The 21,452-nt window shown below is 41.8% G+C and overlaps 1 protein-coding gene across 1 annotated transcript; it reads right to left on the bottom strand.

The window, feature by feature from the left end:
* Positions 1 to 1,754: 1,754 nt before the first annotated feature.
* LOC306706537 (kinesin-associated protein 3-like) lies at positions 1,755 to 20,417 on the bottom strand. Its single transcript, XM_079173658.1, has 20 exons — positions 20,292 to 20,417; positions 18,933 to 19,064; positions 18,280 to 18,437; positions 17,289 to 17,350; positions 16,509 to 16,650; positions 15,319 to 15,418; positions 15,103 to 15,227; positions 14,728 to 14,826; positions 13,534 to 13,712; positions 11,649 to 11,811; positions 11,403 to 11,503; positions 10,245 to 10,353; positions 9,339 to 9,451; positions 7,987 to 8,152; positions 6,867 to 6,992; positions 6,189 to 6,287; positions 5,953 to 6,038; positions 5,259 to 5,412; positions 5,039 to 5,123; positions 1,755 to 3,769 (listed from the first exon to the last, which is right to left on the bottom strand). Exons 1-20 carry the CDS (start codon positions 20,318 to 20,320, stop codon positions 3,667 to 3,669), a joined length of 2,331 nt encoding a protein of 776 aa, XP_079029784.1. The 5' UTR covers positions 20,321 to 20,417; the 3' UTR covers positions 1,755 to 3,666.
* Positions 20,418 to 21,452: the final 1,035 nt, after the last annotated feature.

Below are 21,452 nucleotides of genomic sequence, written 5' to 3'. Positions count from 1 at the left end.
ACTAATAACGTCTGAAAGTATGGGGTCAGATCAGTCTCAATAATTGCAAATGCACACAGATAGACTCACAAATGCAAACAGAAAGATTCACAAATGCGCACAGAACAATTCACAAATATATTCGATTTACAAATGCACACAGAAGGATTTACAAATATATTCGATTTACAAATGCATGCAGAACAATTCACAAATACATTCCAATGCACAAATAAATAAATTACGATTTATATAAATGTAAAAAAAAAAATCACAAATATATTTCTGCATTTGTATGTATTTGTGTGTGGATTTGTATGTATTTGTGTGTGGATTTGTATGTATTTGTGTGTGGATCGCACTGCATTCATTTGCAAATCGCTTCACATTCATGTACGGATTTTTGAGACTGTTCTGACGTCGCTGGATTCACAAATGCGTTTTTTTCAACATAGACCTGTCTGTAGCCAATCAGATGTCAGCCTCATTTTCAACCAATCACATGAGCGCAGCTTCATACATATTCATACATATTGTAGCCGTCTGTGTTCACCCAGAGCTCTACGATACCTCATATCAGTAGAGACCGGACCGGATTTCTGACCTCAGGATGTTTTATAACCGCCTGTTCAACCACCGAGGTTACTAAGACAGAGAGAGATAAGAGGAAGTTGTCTCTTCATAATACGAAAATGACCTTTTCGACATGCTATACTATGACCTTTTTATGACCGTTTTCCGACAACATATAGCCAAACGTGGGCGAACTTCCACTCAACGTCAGGATGGCCGAGCGGTCTAAGGCGCTGCGTTCAGGTCGCAGTCTCCCCTGGAGGCGTGGGTTCGAATCCCACTTCTGACAAGTATTTTTTATGACCTTTAAACAAGCTATATAAGGCATTTATGACATGTTGTATAAACATTACAGTGGAAGCTGTGTATCGGGAGGTAGAACAGGTTGTCCACTGATTGCAGGGTTGGGGTTCAATGCCTAACTTAGGCAACACACTGAAACTGCTATCATTTGCATGTGTGAATGGGTTAATGAGGAGCACGCGTTACAACTTTTTGTCCTATAACTATTTCCTTTTAGTGTAGCCCACCTACCTCGTTACACTCTGTAGTGTAAGTATGGCGCTATTCTCCTATCTTTATCCAAGAGCATGTTCTCTCAATTTGAGAGCACGACTCATTGATTCCACTTCAGATTTTGCAACGCTCTCCCTTCAAACCTAAAGCCCCTGCTTGCGCTTGGATTGCCGCTCAAAGTGTCTGCCCGTTTCCTGCGCTCTAGCTTTAGCCCTCCTCACACTTTGGCTGCTTTCCGTGTGCTCGTGAAATATCTTCAGATATCTCCTCTGCTCTTGGATTGTTTTTGTTCAACAAACCTGTCAAAATTCCTCAACCGATAGATCGCCAGATGTGATGTTGATCAATGAATTGATTTCTGTGTTTTTGCAGGTGGGTTTGCAGTGACTCTTTAACCTGGCCCTCCAAGGCTTCGCTTGCTTTCTGACAGTATACCAGCACCTGTACTTTTACTGTAATAACTACTAATCTGAATGTCAATGTTGTCAGCACCGTTGCTGTTTGCACTGTTGGTGCTTTTGAAAGCCGTGCGGAGCGATCCATCAACCATAGGTCTGTCCTAAACTCCATACCGAGCACCTTAAGTTACAGAAGCTTTGGTGCCAAACACAAAACAATGCTTGTCCAAGAAACGTCCATGGGGCCCATTATGTCATCGTGAACAAAAGTCATGCGTCATATGAAATGTGGGATTTATTTATTATGAAAGAACCTGAGGATGAAAGACAGTGAGAGAGATGCAGAGTATGTATAGTCCAGTACTATGTTTAGTGTCTTTTTAAGTAGCAACAAAATCAACTATTGTAAAAAAACACAATATACACGATTAACAATAATTTAAACAATAAAAAAACAAAACATAACCATGCATCAAAATCTAACTATATGTGCAAATATGCCTATAAGTAACACTGCATGTATACATTCAGACATGCGCGGTTGTCTAGCACGTGTCCTGCTTGAGGGAACATTATTTGATCACTTAACCAAACTGGGATTTAAATTGGCGAGAATCGAGTCACAATTTATTTAAATTATACTTGTCACATAAAAAAATCATAGCAATAATGTTGACATCCATCATGTCAGAAGAGGATCTGCAGAATAACCTCACTGCTCTCTCACACAAAAGCTTTGAGCCAACTGGTTACAGATCCACATCAGGCAACATGAAGAGACGCGTCAACAATAACCATATTCAATGAAGCAAAGCTTTGAGCTGTGCTGCATGTTCAGCCTCTCTATGCCTCACCACATTGTTGTAGCGTATCACAAAGGTCACAACATGCGAGCATATGTCTGATTCTGTGTTATTGTGGTTGTATAAAGATCATTATGGTGCTGTTAGACCACAAGGGTGAAGCGTTTCTGACCACAGTGAAAAGGATTTTGAAAGGCTAAACGCCAACAATATGGATTGAAGCAGACTACTGCGTAGGATAAAAACATGTAATGGAATTCTCGAGATGATTGCATCGATCTTTTTTAAATGAATTCTGACTTTTGGACTGGAGTCATTAGATCATAAGAGAGGAGGACACAGCTTCGGGCTCATTCACTTGAACGGAGGAAGGAGAATACATCTGGTTTCAGCCATTAGTGCATTTTACAACTTGTAGGACATAATGATTTAAATAAGAGCTACATAAGGGTCTATACTGGGAAGATGTGTTACATGTTACAACTTAGAAATGTCTTTTCCAGTGTAAGTCTATGGGGAAGGGCTTTTTGGGCCCAGAGGTATCACGTGACGGACCCAGAAGTTGTACTTCCACGTTTGACCACTAAATCTTCAGAGGCTCTCTGGGGGCTTGGTGTACGGGTTAGGGCGAGTGGCAGGTCACTTACACATGTTATTATGGAGTGACACACAGCATTGTTGGAAAGAGAGGGCCAACTTCTTTTGTCATCGCTGAATAACTGTTAATACTGTTATGGGTTGGCATCAGTAAAATGTACAGCACACTGAGTGGTGGGCACAAGAAGGAGGAGCCATGCTGGTGCTAACTTTCACACCGAGTTTGCTTTTTAGAATTTTCATCTTGAATTTGACCCTCTGTGTCCCAACGCTGCTGCTCCATCGGTCAGCCCTCAGCACAGCGGTGGGTTACAACAATCCCACAGAGTCTGTTTCTGTTCAAAGTGATCCTGTAGGTTCGCACGTAGACATGGTGATAGACGAGTTACACTGGTGGAGCTCAAACAGCAAAATGGAACATTTGACTAATCGCTTCTTTCAGTGGATTTGAAGAAGCAATATTCATTATTACATAGGAAAAACGTGCAAAAACGTACAAACATATATTACAAATGTTAAGTCTCTTCACATTAAATGACAAGCTGACCCACTGGGAAGTCACGAGGAGACGACTGTAGGAAGACTACATAAGGGTCAATGATTGAAATGGGAACTGTTTGATGTAATAACTAGGTGAACATCTGCAGTGGTCGCGTTTCAGCCTCTATGGTCAATGTCTTGGTAGCTATAGCAACGTGAATGAGGGATTCTAGCAGTGACGTTGGATCTGAAGATGTGGAATGACAGTGGACATGCAGGAGGTGGAAGGTGTCTAAGACGACAGGACGTCCTGTGCGTGTCTACGAGTACTGATAGAAGGGCTGTTCATCAGGTCTGAAGCCGTAGGCGGTAGCTGGTCGTCCCGGTGATGAGCTGGTCTGGTCGAAGACATCGCTGCCGTCTCTGGAAAACAAAGCCGGTCGAATGAACGCAGCACCGGGACAAACGGGCTCGGGACAGACAGACGGGACAACGCACGGATGTATTCTGTGTATTTTTGTTTTGAGCAAATCCAGAACAGAGAATATTTGTGCAAACTGATCGGTGAGACTGTTTTGAGCTCTATGTTCTCTGTGAAGTCAGCTTGAAGTGATGTATTTGTGCGTTTGTGTGCATAGTCTGATATTGTAAAACATGATGAATGCCTGTACTGTCTCCACGTGATGTCCACTGACATCCGCAGGCTTTCATACGACAGCTGCAGGCTTCTCTTCTTCAGTTAAATAACAGAAATCACAGGTCGAGCTGTAACAGCCACACTATTTGACAGGTCGGGATGTCACGATATGAACTTTTTGATATTTTGAGTACTGTCAAGGTTTTCACAATTATTAATCTTAATATTTGAACTAAGATATCTATAATTATTATACTATTATAATATCAACTCTATCATTTTACTTAGTGAAAGTCATCTATATGTATCTTTATTGATGAAAAAATCAAATTATTAGCAGCGTTAATGATCATAACGTCATAATTGACCTTCTACCCATGCTCATTTTCACAGAATGGAGAATGAGCACATCACAATGGAAGTAAATGTTAGCTCCGTTAGCTCCGTTAGCTCCGTTAGCTCCTCCTCCTGCTCACAGTAGTTCACAGCGTTACATTGTCAGGGATCAGTATATAGAAAGCATTGATGCCGATCTCCTGATTGCTTATTTTTACTGAATAAAACTTCATTTCACATCACGATGGTTAAACTGTGTAAAGTATTCTTTGTTCGTGGGTATGAGGCTGGAATGTCGGTTTCCTCTGACACACAAAACACCATCGCACCAATGTGCTGTGACTCGCTCACTGCACACAAACCGTGTGTCACCGTAGATATTTTAGCTTCTACAATTCTTACAGTTAAGAAAACTGTGATGTTATGTCACCATGGTGATGGCAAAATCCCTCGCCGGTAGCCTACAACATAACTCTGCTCTTAACACTGCACTAACGGCTTTTGGTCTCGTTCTGGAACATGATTTATGAATTGAGGTTGATTTTCAGCACCAATCAATATACAGTTGAATTATTTACAACGTTGAATTCTCGAGGAGGCAGAGCATTAAATCAGCGAAGTAAAAGGAGGGAAAAGACAGGACTCATTTCTTGTTGCTTTGAATAAGCGGACTCGAGCTTCAGTGAGACAGCTCATGTTCCTGGAGTTAATTAACTCACCCTGTATGCTGCACGTCTCCATTTTGAGCCTGGAGGTCATTGAAGAAATCTGGGCTGACTGAACCGTCTGCTGGAGTTATTCCATCTAAAGACACAAACACATGAGGATAAAACACACACACACTCACACAGCATAGCTTCTTCCCATGCTCCTTGGGGTTAAAACGACCAGCATGTCTCTTTTACGCGCACGGACCAGTGTTTTTGCTTGTGTGTGTACCTGCGCTGTAGAATAGATCAGTCCGGTCATCATTATCGTAGAGATACGGTTCAGACTCGTCCGCCTGGCGACTCTCGACCATCTCCAACCACTGGTTGTTATGGAAACGGAACTTCTCAGACTGAATTTTCCTCCCCCACTCCTCGTCGTACTCCTGGAGGATGAAGGAAAAAAGGAAATCAATTACAAAATACATCCAAAACAAAAGCAGCTAAAACTACCTTGTCATTTATTTACATTACAAACTGTCATGGGATGTGCACGAGACAGGACAGGAGGGCTCTACAGCGGGTGATCAAAACATCGTACCCATAAAGCATCAGTGATATTGGTGAGAAGAGGAGCCTGAGAGGAGCTGAAGGATATTAAAGACTAAACCCACCATAGCTACAACCTGTTAACCTGCTGCTGTCTGGAGAGAGATACACAAGTATCAGCTGATGAACGGCTTCTTTCCTCTGGCTGTGAGACTCCTTAATTCATCCTCCACTCTCCATATATAATATAGCTTTGTGTTTTTTTGTGTAGCAGACTGGGACTACAATCTGCATTTCGTTGTGCGACCCTGTTGTACAATGACAAATAAAGTAACCTTGTACGTATGAAAAAAAACAGATCCCGCCCAAGCCTAATGTGTCACTTTAGTTAGTTCAGGCTGCTTCCATGTGAGTGCATCAGCAAAGCGTTCACTTACAGCAATGATATCGAGGGTGTTGTCGCACACTTTTCGGATCTCAGCATTCTTGTCATGCATCAGGTCTATCAGGTAGGCTGGAGCCTCTACAGAGACCGTTAAAGAAAGACATTCTTTGGGTGGTTTTACAGTGTGTAAACCGGTCTCACTTGAACTTCAGCAGCTGTAAAGCCAGCCACGAGGTTCTCATTTGTGTGTACATTTGGGGTAGACAGAGTGCACTGTGGGAAGGATACGGGTGTCTTTGATGATGACGTCTCGTGTGGCTTGGTGAAACACCATCTGATAGAAGACGTAGACGATCTGGCACACAAACTCATCGTCCTCCTGTTGGGCTGCATTCAGCAAACAGAAGAACATTTGGAAAGCGGGACGACATTATTTTCTCTACGAGGTGTGAGATCTGTCTCTGTGTGTGCCCTTCAAAACGTCACTGTCAAAAGTATGTCATTGGGTTATTTCATTCAAACAAAGAAAAGTGATTTATTTTCATCAGACTTCTGTGAAACAGGTACATCTGTACCTAAATTAAAGAACTACTACTGGTCGTCAACAAACAAACAACAAAACTACAATCTCCTTCTCCCTGAGATGGGAAGACACCCTTCCTCACCATCATCCAGAAGAGTGTTCTTAAAGACAGCTTCGAAAATATGAGACTAGATCACGTTGTTTCTACAGCAGCACTACATCCTGCAAACCAAATGCTTCAGCGGTCGTATTAACAAGCACGTGCACTTTAACTTGAGCCATCTGTTTGCACTACAGTCTAGTTACTCTCCTGTTATTGTGGCAGCTTTCCTTTCCTTGTGTGCTGTCACATGTTTTGTCAATTATTGAATCTTGAAGACTTTAACATCAGACAATTCTAAATCTCAAAAGGGTGTGTAAACGTGTGTGTGTGTGTGTGTTACCATTCAGCAGCTCGATCAGGGCAGGAATAATGCCAGATTTCGCCAACATGGCAGCACAGGCGTCGTCCATGGAAACTGTTCCGATCATAATCACCACCTCCAGGATGAGGTCATCCTCTGCTGAGCCTGGAACACAAACGATTCTAGAAGATGTAACTTTATTAAAAAAAGGTATAATATGCAACAATGTCCTAAAAGACAATGTATAGACTGATGTGTGGTGTCTCTATTTAAAGAGACCCTGCCCTCTGTTTTCTCTTTCCTTCTTATTTTGCCGTGTTCGGGACATTTGGACCAATAAAACCCAATGATATTATGTCAGATGATGTATCTTTAGAGTTGTGAGAAAAATATGTCTGAGGTAGGATATTTTAAACTTGAATACTAAACTTAACTGTAGATGACAGGAACAATTAGGGCTACACAGAAAAGATCTGAAGCTTCATTCATAGCGTTGGCATTCGAACTCTAAATCAACATTCAAATGCTGCACAGATTTGTTTTTGCACATCTATTCATTGTGTATAAAGCCGGGATTTCTGCACAGTTGCAGATAAAGATCAGGCTGCACTTATATTATTAGTATTACTATACTATTTGTAGAATTAGATTCCATTGTAATCATTTCCAAAATTCACAATATGTTTTTATCTAACTATCTAAATATACTGCTTCAATCCATATTGGTTTAGCCTTTCAAAAACAACATGCATTAATTATATTCATTATAGAAAGTTGAGTTAATAAAAAACCTATGTCATTTAAACACTTTATTCCAATAGGAGTACTTTTATTGAGGGTTTCTTTTTTTTAGGGTGACGTGAATGTAAAAACAAAGAAGTCCGGCATATATTCCCTAATACCAGGGAATATATGATAACAGTACATTCTGAAGTTTCACTGTAAATACAATTATTTATTTAATTTATTAAAACTATAAATTAAAATTGCAATAGTATACATACACTGCAGCCAATGAAATAAAAAAGAAAAAATAACTTTGCTAAAAGTGTGGCTCCATCAGTTGGGCTCTTAAACTGGGGCACATTATAGTTAAGGGATGGAGGGATCTGAAGTTGATATCTCAGCCTCATGTGTATTCTCTAAATGTAAGCCGCACCTGGTTTAAGTCTGTCTTTGAGGTAGGGTACCAGGTTGTACTCCTTCAGCACCAACTCCCAGTCCAGGTCAGGGATGGTGAGGTTGGCCAGCGTCCCGAGACACTCCAGAAGCCACTCCTCCTCTTCCTCTGCCCGGATCTCTGCTGCCAGGTCACCAACATAGTCCTGACAGACGCAGACAGGAGACATTATTCATAAAATAAAAGACTGATCCTATCACTATCACTAACAGGCACTGGTGGGCCGTCAGGGCCAGCAAAGCCTTCTCTGCTGGCCTAAACAGAATCACAAAGTTATAGCTATTTTATAATTTAATCATTTTTCATAAAGACACTTCATGTATTGTAATTTATACAAATATTGTATGCAATGTTGCTGGATTGATTTGTCATGCTTTGTTGTCAAATAAATATATGTGACTGGTTCTTGTGAGTTTGTTCTTCTCATTGTGTTAATTACATTGATTTTGACGATATGCATTGTCCGTTAATGACGAAGCATCCCGTCATCGCGGAGTTAGGGTTGGATATGTGATTCTCTGTTTGGGCTGTTTTCTTTTACGAAGCATAAATTATGGTCTGGAGAAATGGGGATTGTGTGGTGACTGCTTTAGCCCTGTTTGAATCAGTAGAGAACAGCTAAACGCTGCGGGGAGAGTGTAGCGTGTTTGCTGCTATTGTTTTCTGCTAAGCTAGTTTAGCGTCGCGTGTATAATGTTTTTCTTCCGGTGTCGGAGTGTCAGACAGCTGTCTGTTACGTCATGTGGGTTGCCAGTTTGAGCAAAGTCCACCGAAAACATTATATTTCCCACAATTTAAGCTTCTGCATTTTCCAAACGCACTAGTATTATTCAAACGTATTGTTCGGTTTGTAAGCCTCGTACCGAACAGTTTAATATGAATAAGTAATTCTTTTTGGTACCAAGGACCAACGATTGAAAGTCAGCACTCAGCTTCAATCACTGATGTTAAAAACCACAAACCAAGCAAAAAAATCTAGGTGTAGTTCTGGATTCAGACCTCAACCTGATCAAGACAATTACAACATCAGCCTCCTATCACCTGAAGAACACATCAAGGATTAGAGGACTTGTGTCTCAACAGGATTTGGAAAAACTACAAATAAATTTGCCTTGCCTAGAAACAAATAATAACCGTAGCTGTGGCGTCATAATGAGGTTATTAGGAGATGGAACTGTAGTCGGACAGCACTGAAGGCCCAGGTATAAAATGCACGGCCCGACACTGCTAACAGTTATACTGATACTTATACCAATACCAACAATACTTGTTCAAAACTTCAGTTATTCATAAACCTCTTGGGATCTTTTTCTTGTGTATGTATAACTCACTATGAACACTGGTTTGGTCGGTCCATCATGTTGAGAGATGTTTCTGATCATCTTCATCAGGAGGCAGTCTTTCAGCTTCAGAGATCTCTTCATCAGCATCTTCAACCCATTTCCTACAGACGGAGACACAAACAGAGACTCTTGTTCAGTAAAGCAAAAGAATTATTTGTCCAAAAATCACAAACAATCAAACTGGGTTGTGTGCACACACGCACACACACACCTTCCTCAGCCAGAAGACTCCACTCCTTCAGTGTTGTACTATTGAGGTTTTTGAATGAAGCTTCGAATGTCTATTGTCATCACCCTAAAAAAACATCCTCAATCAAAATCCTAAATTTGAATTAAGTGATTTTCATCGGATTAAATTAGTTTTTTTGTTTTTTTAAAATCAACTTCCTTCGATGAACATAACTCATCATTGCATGTCTCCTTTAGTTTGGGGTAAGCGGGAGAGCGAACAGTTTTTATATCTGCAGTGTTTTTAAAAGGCTAAACACCAACAAATATGGATTGAAGCAGAATATTTAGATAAAACAATGAGGAAATGATTACTTCTATCTCTCTTGACTTTTGGACTTAACTCCATGGAGTTATTGTAAATGTTTGGATCACTTGAGCCAGAAACAATCCTATGCAGCCACCACTGGAATCTGCTTCTACAAATAGCATGAAATACAAGATCTACTCGTGGAGAAGGTTTATGGAATTTGCAGAGATAGTGAAAAATTAAATTTAAAATTAAATTCAAGTCAAATAACTTATACAGCCCAAAAATCACAAATGTGCTTCAGAGAGCTTTACAATCCGTACAACAGAGAACTTTCTCCGTCATTGCATCGGGAAAAGGAAAAAAATCCCCCACCAAAACAAAAACTGCAGTAAATGCAGCTCGGAGAGATATACCTTCACACATGAGCTGTGCGTTCCTTTTGTTTGCAGCCAGGTTGATGCAGATGGAGATGAGCTCAGCTTCGGTTTCCTCCTCACCGTGTTCATACAGCATCTGCATTAGCTAGACACACACACACACCAGTTTCACCTGTAACTCTAGAACTGTTAAAGTCAATGTAAATATTAAGGTTAACAGTTCATATTCATTTAAGGAACAACATGTCAAATATTTACTATAATAAATCAACATGATATGTCCTCAGAGATTAAGGAAACATGCTAAATTGAAATCCTGGCTTCCACAACAACAAATTTCCATTCCGGTGCTGAACTTCTGTTTTTGTTTTGCCCTGTGTGACCCCACCCACTGCCCATCTCGGCACCTCGGGTTGCCAGGTATGAAACAAATTGGCAAGCAAACACAGCGTGCTGTTGCCATGGAAGCAACAGAGATAACGTTGGATTGTAAAACCAGGAGACATATTGGAGAGATTTTAAGACGGCTGCCGAGTTGGCTAATGTGCTCCTGAACGGATAAGCTGTGAGCTCAGCTAAACTCAACTCATTTTCCACAGCTACGAGTAGGGATGCGCATTTTAAGTAAAGTTTTACTCTAAATTCACTCAAATTTGAAAATGACGTTGAACACATACTGACGTCCACATCGAGTACTTGAGAATCGTAACTCGTGCCCTGTTTATCTAAACCATGTGCCCGTTTTACAACTTTATTACATTCCTGTGATCAATGTGTTCAAATTCCGTTTGTCCGTCTTGCGCTGGGGGGGGGGGCAACTCTCTCCAACACCTTCAAATATGCCTGCAGTATCCCCTGTGGCTAAGTGGAGAGCAGTGTCGTCCTTCAATCAGAGGATCGGCGGTTCGATCCCCGGCTCCGCAAGTCGCGTGTCGATGTGTCCTTGAGCAAGACACTTAACTCCGAAATTGCTCCTGCGGTGTATGAATGTTAGTTAGTTCTGATGTGCAGGTGGCACCTTATGGTAGCTCCTGTCATCAGTGTGTGACATGTCGTGTTAAAGAGCTTTGAGTGGTCGAAGACTAGAAAAGAAATATACAAGTACAGTCCATTTACCATCTTAAACGCTAGTCAGTGCTACATATTACTCCTTGAAGTTTGATTTAAAGTGATTTTCACATGACGACATCGTACCTGAGGTATGCAGTCAGTGTAAACAAACATGCCCTTAAAGCGGTCGTCGATGCTGATGTGATACAGGATACGCATGGCAACCTGACGGTTGTTCTCGTCACCTGCATGACGACAAACAAACCTTAAAATGGGAAAATAAATAACACTACCTTCTTAAGATATTATGTAAAAACTTCTTCACATGGCTACAGTATATTGTACTGTACATGCAATATAGGCAGTATATAAAGTATACGTTAGTGTTACCCAACAAAGCCGTTAATTTAGGTAACAGTCCAACTTCCACCATCTTGGCTCGGAGTCCAGAGTCAAAGGAGAGGTTGAGCAGCAGACGCAGAGTCAGGTTCAACAGGTCTTCATGGTCACAGGGAACCAGAAGAGCCAATCGCTCCACAGTATCCACCTCAGCCTGAAAATCATCAACACAGACACTATTTGATGGGGCTCTGTGATCCCAGACTACATCACTAACACACATTTAGTTTCGACATTAAGTAAAAAATCCCAAATGAAATCCTGGATTAAACAATTACAGCTTGAGGGAACTTTAAACGCAAAAACACTGCTTCCCTCGTCGTATCCTTGAAGCCAAACTCGGACACAAAGATAAACTTGAACAGGAATTCAGCAACATGGACAGCAGGCAAACATTTCAAAGAGTAAAGACCTCACTGGGTGTTACCTTAGACCCACCCTCCCAACAATAACTGACCCTGTCACTTCTGCAAGACCAAAATCTGAACTGCTGCAAACCAGGTGTTGGGAGAAGTCTCAATGGTGGCCGCTGGGTGGCCCAGTTGATCGACATGGTAGTCTACTTCAGAGTACAGTAGGACTAACGGATACTGTGACAGACAGCCAGGTCTATGGTTTTTGACCGTGACGCATTGTAAAGGTGGTGTTATTTTGAGAGATACATTTGTTAGAGTTTAGAAAATAAATAGATGGGAATTTCTGACTTACTTTGGCTTTTTGACAATTTGTGGTGAATACAGAGGATCCAAAGAGCCTTTAATGGAATTTACAGCGGAGCCACACGTACATTACTGACCAAAACAAACAGTGTGTTAACATTGGGTCCAAAAGCCTCTTCGGAATGAATTATGTATAGCAACTAAACAGTGACCATCAAGATCTGCTGTTCGCCGAGCACCACAATCACGGATCGCGCTGCAAACAGAGACCCGAAGAGGTGGAACCGCGGCTCCCTTAACAAGCACATGGACATCAACATTATGTGCACACAAAAGCACTAGCAGAGACTTCTCAATGCATTGGGTGCTTTAGTTCAAAGTAAGAGACCAGTTAGGAGATGGATCTCTGTGGTGATCCCACACACAGGTGCTCTTTGGATCCTTCAGGTGTTCCGTATTTATATCAATTGGAAAAAATCTATAATATCGAAAACATTTTTAATACGTTTGCCATGTAGGATAGAGGCATTTAAATTTTGCACAAACCCTAGAATGGGCCTTGGAATTCTTTTTTGAAGGAGAGCGTATTCCATCCATGCAATGAACCCTTCACAAGATTACATAAGAGACTTCTTATTAACCTAAAAGGGTTTACACAAAGAATGTACAAGTTAAAGGCTTTATTTACGCTGTGTGGTTGAAAACAAAGGGTCAAGTGGATGGTAATCGTGTTCATGACGTTGATTTGGGTGAAAAGGCCGCACTGATTTGGTAGCGTGTCCACTGACAATCAAACCGATAAAGAGGAGGTGCCATGGAGCCTCCTCCCCTGCTGCTACACCTAGAATCTGTAGTATACCAGCAAAGTCTATCTACCATTTACTAATTCAAAGCACTTTCTGTTGCCCCCCCACCTTTGGTTACAGCTTTACAAAAGCAATATTCAGTCCATAATACTCTACTGCCCCCCCTGTTGGTGATTTCTTTTTGTATTGGATCTGTGATTTTGAGGATGATATGAGGAGGAAATGCACTTTATTACTTGGTTCATGGTGTGACAAGTCAATCACCTCATTTGTAGACTCTGGCAATGACTCAACAGCGCTTGGTCTCAGTGTAGATTAATACGTAAAATGATATCCAGGTTTTCCCTCTGTCCCTCCTCGCTGCATTGATCTGGACTGACAGGACAAATTCTAAAGAACATCTACGCTCACCATATCATTCTTGTTCTCCAGGAAGATGGACAGTTTTTTGAGGAAGGAAACCACCAGGACCAGCAGCTCCTCGTCATCCCGCTCAAGGACTTTGACGAGCAGAACAACGATGTTTTTATTCCTCATCTTTAACTCCGTCCTCGTGTCCTCAGCAAGGTTCAGCAGGAGGTAAAGAGACACTGAGACACAGTCGGAGGGAAAGAAGGAGAGAAGGAAAAAGGAAATAAGCCACTTCTTGGTTCTGCTGGCATTCTTTGGTCACATTTAAAACTAATACTATGCCAAAAAATACTGATTTATACTTTTCATTCAAAACCTTTGTGTTGTACATTTCATAAGCTACTAGCTATGACTAGCAGTAATGCTTGGAGTGAAACACTGCTGGAGATAATGGGATGATTTTGCTCTACACTACAAACTAGTAAATATGGGTCAGAATTTATAAGTAAACAAGTTGCTGGGATGTGACGAGGAATGCACCTTTGTCTGATCTTAAAGCTGGGGTCTGCAGTATATTTCTGACGTCATTGGGTAAAACATCCATAATAAGCTCTCAGCATATTCTAATTCAAGTGGTCTGAGAGAAAACTAGACTTCTGCGCATCCTCTTTGGCCAATCACAGGTCATTCCAAAGATGGCAACAACCGCCCACTGCAGAGCAACCCAAACAAGGACCGTATCAAATAGAGAGTCGGGAAATCAGTGAAGTCTTCCAGAGATGCCGAGAAAATGTTGCCAATAGTTTAGCCTTTTGCTAACCGTAGCCAAATGTTTAGAGGCTAAACTATTAGCAACACTTTCTCTCCATCTTGTAGCTGGAGTCTTGAATCCCAGCATGTCGTCTGAAAGGGCTTTAAAGGCATTGTGATTCTCATAGAACAGCAGCGGGATCACGAGCACGATCGGGAGGATGTTTGCCATCAGTGACTACGGGTTACTGTTTGAAGCGCGTGCTCGGAGCTGCAGGATAATGGCTGTATTTTGTCTTTTTTGTTAACTGCCGACCTCGGTGTACCACTTGAATTACAACGTGCTGAATGGTTATTATGGAATTTTTAATGGAAAAATAAACAGCCAACAAAGCTTTTATTTGGATTTCACAATTTTGCACCAACACTGCATTCACGGCGCAGCAAAGACAAACACCAGCTCTTGCACCAGCACAATGTTTGAGTGTTAAAGGGCCAGCCCACCTCTGAGCAGCTGCTCTTGTTTGGACAGAAGGCCATGGTACTTCCTCACAGCTTTGTCCTGGTCTCTTCTCAGAGAGCCGTTCTCTGGTGCTGACTCGCGTACACAAACCAGTGTTAAGGAAGGAACTCACACACAGAGGACCATCTCTTTGGAACAACCTGCTTCCATCACCACAATACACTCTACATGATCGTTATTCAAAAACAGGACTTTGATTAGTTGATGACTGTTGCTATCTAATAGGAGAGGTATCTTCATGAGCCATTTTTGGCATCTAACCTTTTTCTAAAATACTTACTGCCTTCTTATAAACGTGTATATGTGCAAATAATTAAATACATTTTAAAAAACAGGCGACAGCAGATGAAGGATATAAGCCTTGTTTTTCTTGCGCAGCTCCTCGCGCCACACGTCATGTCTCTTCAGCTCGTGTTCCACCACACTCATGCACAACGCACCGATTTTATAATGACTCACCACGCCGTGAAACTGGGAGAAGCTGCAGGAAGGGGAGAAGAGGCGCACTGTGTGAACGGATGAAGTAGAACAGTACGACACACCAGAGGAATGTGTGCCGTTGTGTGTATTACCTGGAGAAGCAGAAGAAGATGTAAATGATGATGGTAGCCAGCTCTACACTCTGTTTCCAGTCCTCCCTCAATACTCTGGCCAGAGCACCCAGAGCTGCCTCTACACACACACACACACACACACACACACACAGCAGGTTGTTGCCTGTTACAGAAACCTATAACAGTAGATTGTTTACTTCACCAGAAGTTTTGACTCTTAAGATTGTTTTTGCTGATGTTTTGATTATTTATGGCCATATTGATGTGCATTACAGCCAGCTCCTTAGCAAACACATCAAAGTACAAAAGAAGTGATTAATGATGGAAGAAATGTGTTGCATCATTACTATCCCTAAAATGGAAACAGTTGTATATATATTGGATTATATTAAATGTGATTCTTTATGTTGTGAATCTCCCCGGTCCTGTCCCTTTAAATGAATGATGCACTAGATGAAAACTTATTTTCTGCAACAATGTTTGGATTATGGACTCTTAATTATAAGATCGTGCAAGAACAAATAATGTACTGGTAACAACATAGCAATAAGAGGTGTGGACATGTCATGACACTGAGACACATCACGATGTGGAGGTCAGCAACTCTACATCAATGGAGTGACAGAATATCTGGAGTTTGGTTTCATTTCAGCTCAGTGTGAGTCTTTACTGAGTCTAGTGGACAAGTCAGTCCACTAACGTATCGCTCTCGTGACCAATATGAGCTGCTCTGTTTCTGGGCTGAAAGAAACAAGCATGCAGGCTGAAATACAACCGCGGTGGTGTTCTGTCAGGAGATGCGCTAATCTAGCCGTTAGGCTAATGCCTGCAGTGTAAACCTCCATCAGCATTCAGTGTGCTGTCATAGAGCTGCTGTGTAGATAACAGCACGCTTGTGATGCACTGCAGAAGGAGGAGGCTCACACACATACTGCTATTTAAGAGATATCATAGACTGTTGTAGTCTTATTTTGAAAGCACTTTCTAACTAAAAAAAGTAGTCATGTGCAGTAATATAGAAATGATAGGTATAAAGCCAACCTTCACCAACAAAAGGTACAGGAGAGGACAGACCACATACACACCCTTTGATTGTCTTAATGAGGGAAAAACGATGCACATCTTTAGCTATTCAGTGAAACAAGTACCACATGGAAACGTAGGTTAGAGGTACTTCGCTAAACTAAGCCGGTGGACTGATGGAATACCGTTGTGTAGCAGCTCCTCCAGGTTGTCAGGGTTGCGGGCGAGCTGCAGAATGAGAGCGGAGCCTCTGATCTTCTCTGGGATGCCTTCATACAGCAGTTCAATGTACTCATCCACTCTGGTGATACTGGCTTCCTCATCTAACTACACAGACAATCACAAACACTGTCATTGTCTTATAACAAGGCATGGCCCAATAGAGTGCTGGAGGAGGGACGTCTTTTTGTAGGAAAACCCTGGAAGTTAGTGTCACACTGGTTCCCTCCACAAAAAGACAATGGGGTTTTTCCAATGGATTTTGGATTTGTGCAAAAAATAAACTCTGTGACAAACAAACATTTATGATACGTCCATGTTTTGTTCAGCAAGATAATCTTCACAAATAACTTTTGAAGCCTGAAGTAAGAACAAAACAAGAGTCTTTTAACACAGAGCAGGCGTCTGACCCCCCCATGGACTTCTGTACGAGGGAACCGGAGACGCAACAACGCAGAGTCCTTTCTGGGTTTTAGGACTCATTCCTGCAGCACTCTTTTCCAGTGAACAATAAATATGAGATTTGATTGAGCTCTTTTTCTTTCAGCCATGTTGTAAATTAGATTCAATAGAATTAAATAAATAAATGGGGAGTCATAGATTATTGTAAAACACAGAGGCCTCCAATCAGATGAGAGAAGAACAACGATCATGAAAAATACAGAATTCAACTTACAAAGTGCTGTCTGAGAACTGAGATCAAACTGAAATGTCAGGCAGAGTCAGTCAGTGCTGTGCTTTGTTACCTCCATTCCTTCAAACGGTGTCAGCTCTCTGGGTTTCACTGTTCTTTTCTCTTTCTTCTCCGCTGGCGACACAAAGACACAGACAGACAACATTATAGAAACATTACGGAATATATTAACCAGTGGGGAAATGTCCTCACTGCATCAATAACCACTGTACAATCATCAATTATTCAACTATGTACACGTTACAAGATCTACATGGCTGATTAATGTACTGGTAAACACTGATGTCACACTCCTCTGGTTTCTATTCATGGCATATCATTCTCGGTCCTTACACGTTTCGTGGTTTTGGAATGTTTACAGACTAATGACATTATCTACTTTACAAGTGGGTGTTGAGCAACGTTTACAACCACGCTGTGATGCGATTTGTCGGCCATAGAAAGAGTAGCATTCGATGAGGAATCAGCGGACTGGAATTCGAGTTACGTATAAAAGAATTCAATCAATTGAACAACGTTTCTTCAGCCTCCAAGTAAAGCTTTACGTGTGAAAGGGTGCCAGAAGTGCGTTGCCGGAGGCACGTTGTCAGCAAAACATTTGTTCTGTGGTATGGCGGGCCTGACGTGTGCTCCTCTCTTTCACAGCATTTTGCACCTTTAGAGCGTTTTTGAGATGCTGGTAAAAGTTCATATCTTATAATCGTAACTTTTCAGTGCAAGTCACGGAGGCGCACCGCTCATCAATGTTACACGTGGCCCAGGCAGCAAATCAAATCGAGCAAGAGGCGGGCTTTACTACTTTACAACTTCCTTTCAGTTTTGATGCCGGTAGATGCGGTAGGGCTAGCTAGCTGGCTAGCTGTTGGTCTGTGAGAGGGAAGGGGGAATTCATATTTATTGTTGTGATAGTTGCATGTAAGCTACTGACTTTGAGAGAAAGAGCACATTTACGTTAATCATACAAGATGGGTTACGCACACAGCCTCGTTCCACAAGCGCTTTAGGCTCTACAGCAAGGGGGTAAAAATGGTGACATGACTGACTTTTGCCCTCCACGGGTGACAACTTCCTGTTCTGCAAGTAGTAGAGGAGCTGCTCCACCTGGGGCAAACGGGAAGGAGGGATGAGTTTACACTCCTCCACCACTTTCTTGGCCAAGGCTCCCACATCTGTGCTCGGAGAAAGACTCTTCACTCGGATACTGAAGGGAAAAAGAGAGGACAAAGAGCATGGTGACAGATCAATAAAAGGTTGATCTGACACTGGCCGACTTCATTTATGTATTTATCTTAAAGCAGGCAATATGTGAAATTCAAAACTTAGTAACCTTCATTGCAAAGAAAAATTAGATCATACCATTTAAGCATACCAAGCAAATAACAATGATATGGCAAGCTACTCCTAAGAGGTAAGAGTAACCCAGTGGGGATTTGAACCTGCCTGTATAAAACCTTCCCTAAGCCAGTTCCAATGACAACAAATACATGTGAATTAAAAGAGGTAGAGAACGATGGAGTCTGGAGTGGATGGCGAAAGAAGGAAGATAATACAAATAGAAAATAAATGGTAACCATGAAAAAAGTTCAATGACAAACTTGTATCATTCCATTAGAATGAAATTAAAGAAAGAAGAAGTGATGGAGAGAAATAAACAGAGATCATTGGAGTTCTTAAAATTCTCATAAAGTACACTCACATTTTTTGTCCCTCCTTCCGTTCGCCCAGCATATGACCTCCACCCTCTCCCAGTATGGACGCCTCCACTTCATAGTGGACCACCAGGGCCTTCTCTGTGGGATGGACATCCAGGCTGCCCGCAGTCACTTTGCTGTGGGTGATAATGTACAGACACATCAGGAAACAAGACCTCAAACTGAAGTTTTCCCATAACTGGCTAAGACTCCAGTGAACTCATTTTAAATACATATTTCATAACCCTCGCATTGGACTTAAGTCTCAAATCAGTGAATTCTGCAATTAATCAGTGGGGTCATTCAGCGAGACCTCAGCCAACACATGTGTCTCCTTTTCCACATATGGAACATAACACTGCCCCAAAACGGAGGTTTATATCATACATCTTTCACTGCATGTTGATAACTGACTTTAAAGGCTGATGAAGCAAATATGAAGAAGACAAGTGCACAAGTTAAATGGAGATAACGTCATTAATTTTTAACCATCCACCCAAACAATACCGCTATATGGGGAGACACGCCCAGACGGAGAGCACTGGCTTCTTATAAACATGTTTCAATAGAGGGCTGGATAATAAGGAAGACTAGCTCAGCACACACGTGTTAACTCTTAGACATTAGACAGCTAATTAGCAAGGCGTTTGACCGGGCACCGGTTCACTTTAGCTTGCTAGCTGTGTTAGCTGTGCCCAGGTGTCCCGGCCCTTCATCGAGGGGCCGGGACACCTGGGCACACCCCAAACCCCGCTTAACAAGCTGTCGCTTTAATGGCGTTGTGGTTACCGACGAAAATATAGGTCAGTAGGCAAATTAAATACGTTCCTTATGATTTGTAAAGTCTTGTGGTCGATTCGGTATTGTTGAAATTCCCCTCGTAAGTTCCTTTTACTGATACACATGAACTACGCTAGCTATGAGCTACCGCTATCCTCCAACGGTTGGTTTGGGAGACAAAGATTTGTTCACGTGTGTATTTCATCTGTGGATTACATTCCATGCCGAATTGATTGATGTGTCATAGGAGTTTACAAATGCCCTTAAGACATGGTACACTTGATAATAGCTTTGCCCAGCGAGCAAGTCAATATGAAATTGCCCAAAGTTTGACAATTGGTGTGGCTTCTCTCCGTGCCATGAACCGCAGCCATCGAGGCTCAATACTTAGCAAACACTCCTTAGTCTCATCGGACCTGGGTGCTTATTACACTAGAATTAGAGCTGACACACTGTGCTGCCATATCTTAATATAATTAAACATACAAGCGGTATTGTAGTCAGGTCAGTCATCGTTACCGTTTACCAAAAACATCTTGAAATAACTTGAACGTTACAATCATGTTAGCTTTGTTTGCTCTCACCGTTTGAGGTAGCGCGCGTCATCCTGCATCTTCTCCAAATGTAGTCTGAGTTTTGAATGAACTTAATGTTACATTTAATAGACCCTTCAAATCACGATCGTGCTAATCGCTAGCACCACTGTCACAACAGCAGGAGTGGACTACAAACATGGGGAACAGCCCTGGTTTGTATTCCCACAGTACAGACTATCAGGCAGCGTTTATATGCGAGCAGCGTACAAATATTGCCTCTGGTTAAACAGTTGGCATTAGGTAATAACCTTAATGTGAACCATGCTTTACTACAACACTTGTGCATCTACAAATCAACCGTTCGCATTGTAGAGCAGGGAGTGTGGCAGCAGCTGCCTGTAAGGCTAAACTCTGGTAAACCCACCACACATAACCACGAGAATTAATCATTTTCTTTCACATTTAGAACCTCTTGGACCCGAGCGAGCCCCATGTGGGGTTGTGAGCGAGATATTTAGAGAGCGTCGTAGAAATCAAAGTTCATATAGAAATAAAAAATAATAATAATTATACATATATATATAAAAACTCCTTAATTTAAGCATGTAAAACATTTTACACACTGCAAACTACTCAGAAAATGCTTCAAATATGGGGGCCATTGCATCTCCCCCAGCAAATGACACAGCAAACAGCACGAGCACTTCCCACAGATTTCAGCGATAACATCCAAATTTCTCTCCGTGAAAGCGTTCAAAAGTTACAGCCAACAAGCCACAGAAAGCACAACTCCAACACTGCCAAACATTAGAACCGTATCACACCATGAGTCGGTTTTCAGGGCGAAAACGGAGGAATCCCAAATTATTCCTTATGACAAATGTGTTCGCTAAGTCACTGAGCACGTCTGAAACTTAAAATGGCGATTCTCCGTACATCTGAGCCAAAATGGAGGTCAATATGCTGCCGGCGTATCATACAGGGGCCTGGGGGCTGATCGCGGCACGGTTTTGGAGTTTTAGTGGCTGAAAATTCTGTCAAGGCACCCGGTTGTAACGAGGGGTCACATGATAAGATGCGCCCACCATAGACTGAGCAAGCGTTTCATAGACACAGACAGAGACAAGGAAAATCTGAATCAGATCAGTCAGTCAGAACCGTTTATTGCCAAGGAAGTTTGCACCAACAAGGAATTTGACGTGGCGGGTG

This window comes from Pholis gunnellus (genome assembly GCF_910591455.1).
Source record: "Pholis gunnellus genome assembly, chromosome: 14".
NCBI lineage: Eukaryota > Metazoa > Chordata > Actinopteri > Perciformes > Pholidae > Pholis > Pholis gunnellus.
The sequence above is the reverse complement of the archived record's forward strand: the minus strand, read 5'-3'. Positions and strand labels throughout refer to the sequence as shown.

Excerpts from the sequence above, each read along its gene's own strand:
- LOC306706537 (XM_079173658.1), bottom strand. The coding sequence starts at position 20,320 with ATGCAGGATGACGCGCGCTACCTCAAACG. Across the intron at positions 11,812-13,533 it reads TGGAGAACAAGAATGATATG|GCTGAGGTGGATACTGTGGA; the intron begins GTGAGCGTAGAT and ends GATGATTTTCAG. Across the intron at positions 11,504-11,648 it reads TAAATTAACGGCTTTGTTGG|GTGACGAGAACAACCGTCAG; the intron begins GTAACACTAACG and ends GTCGTCATGCAG.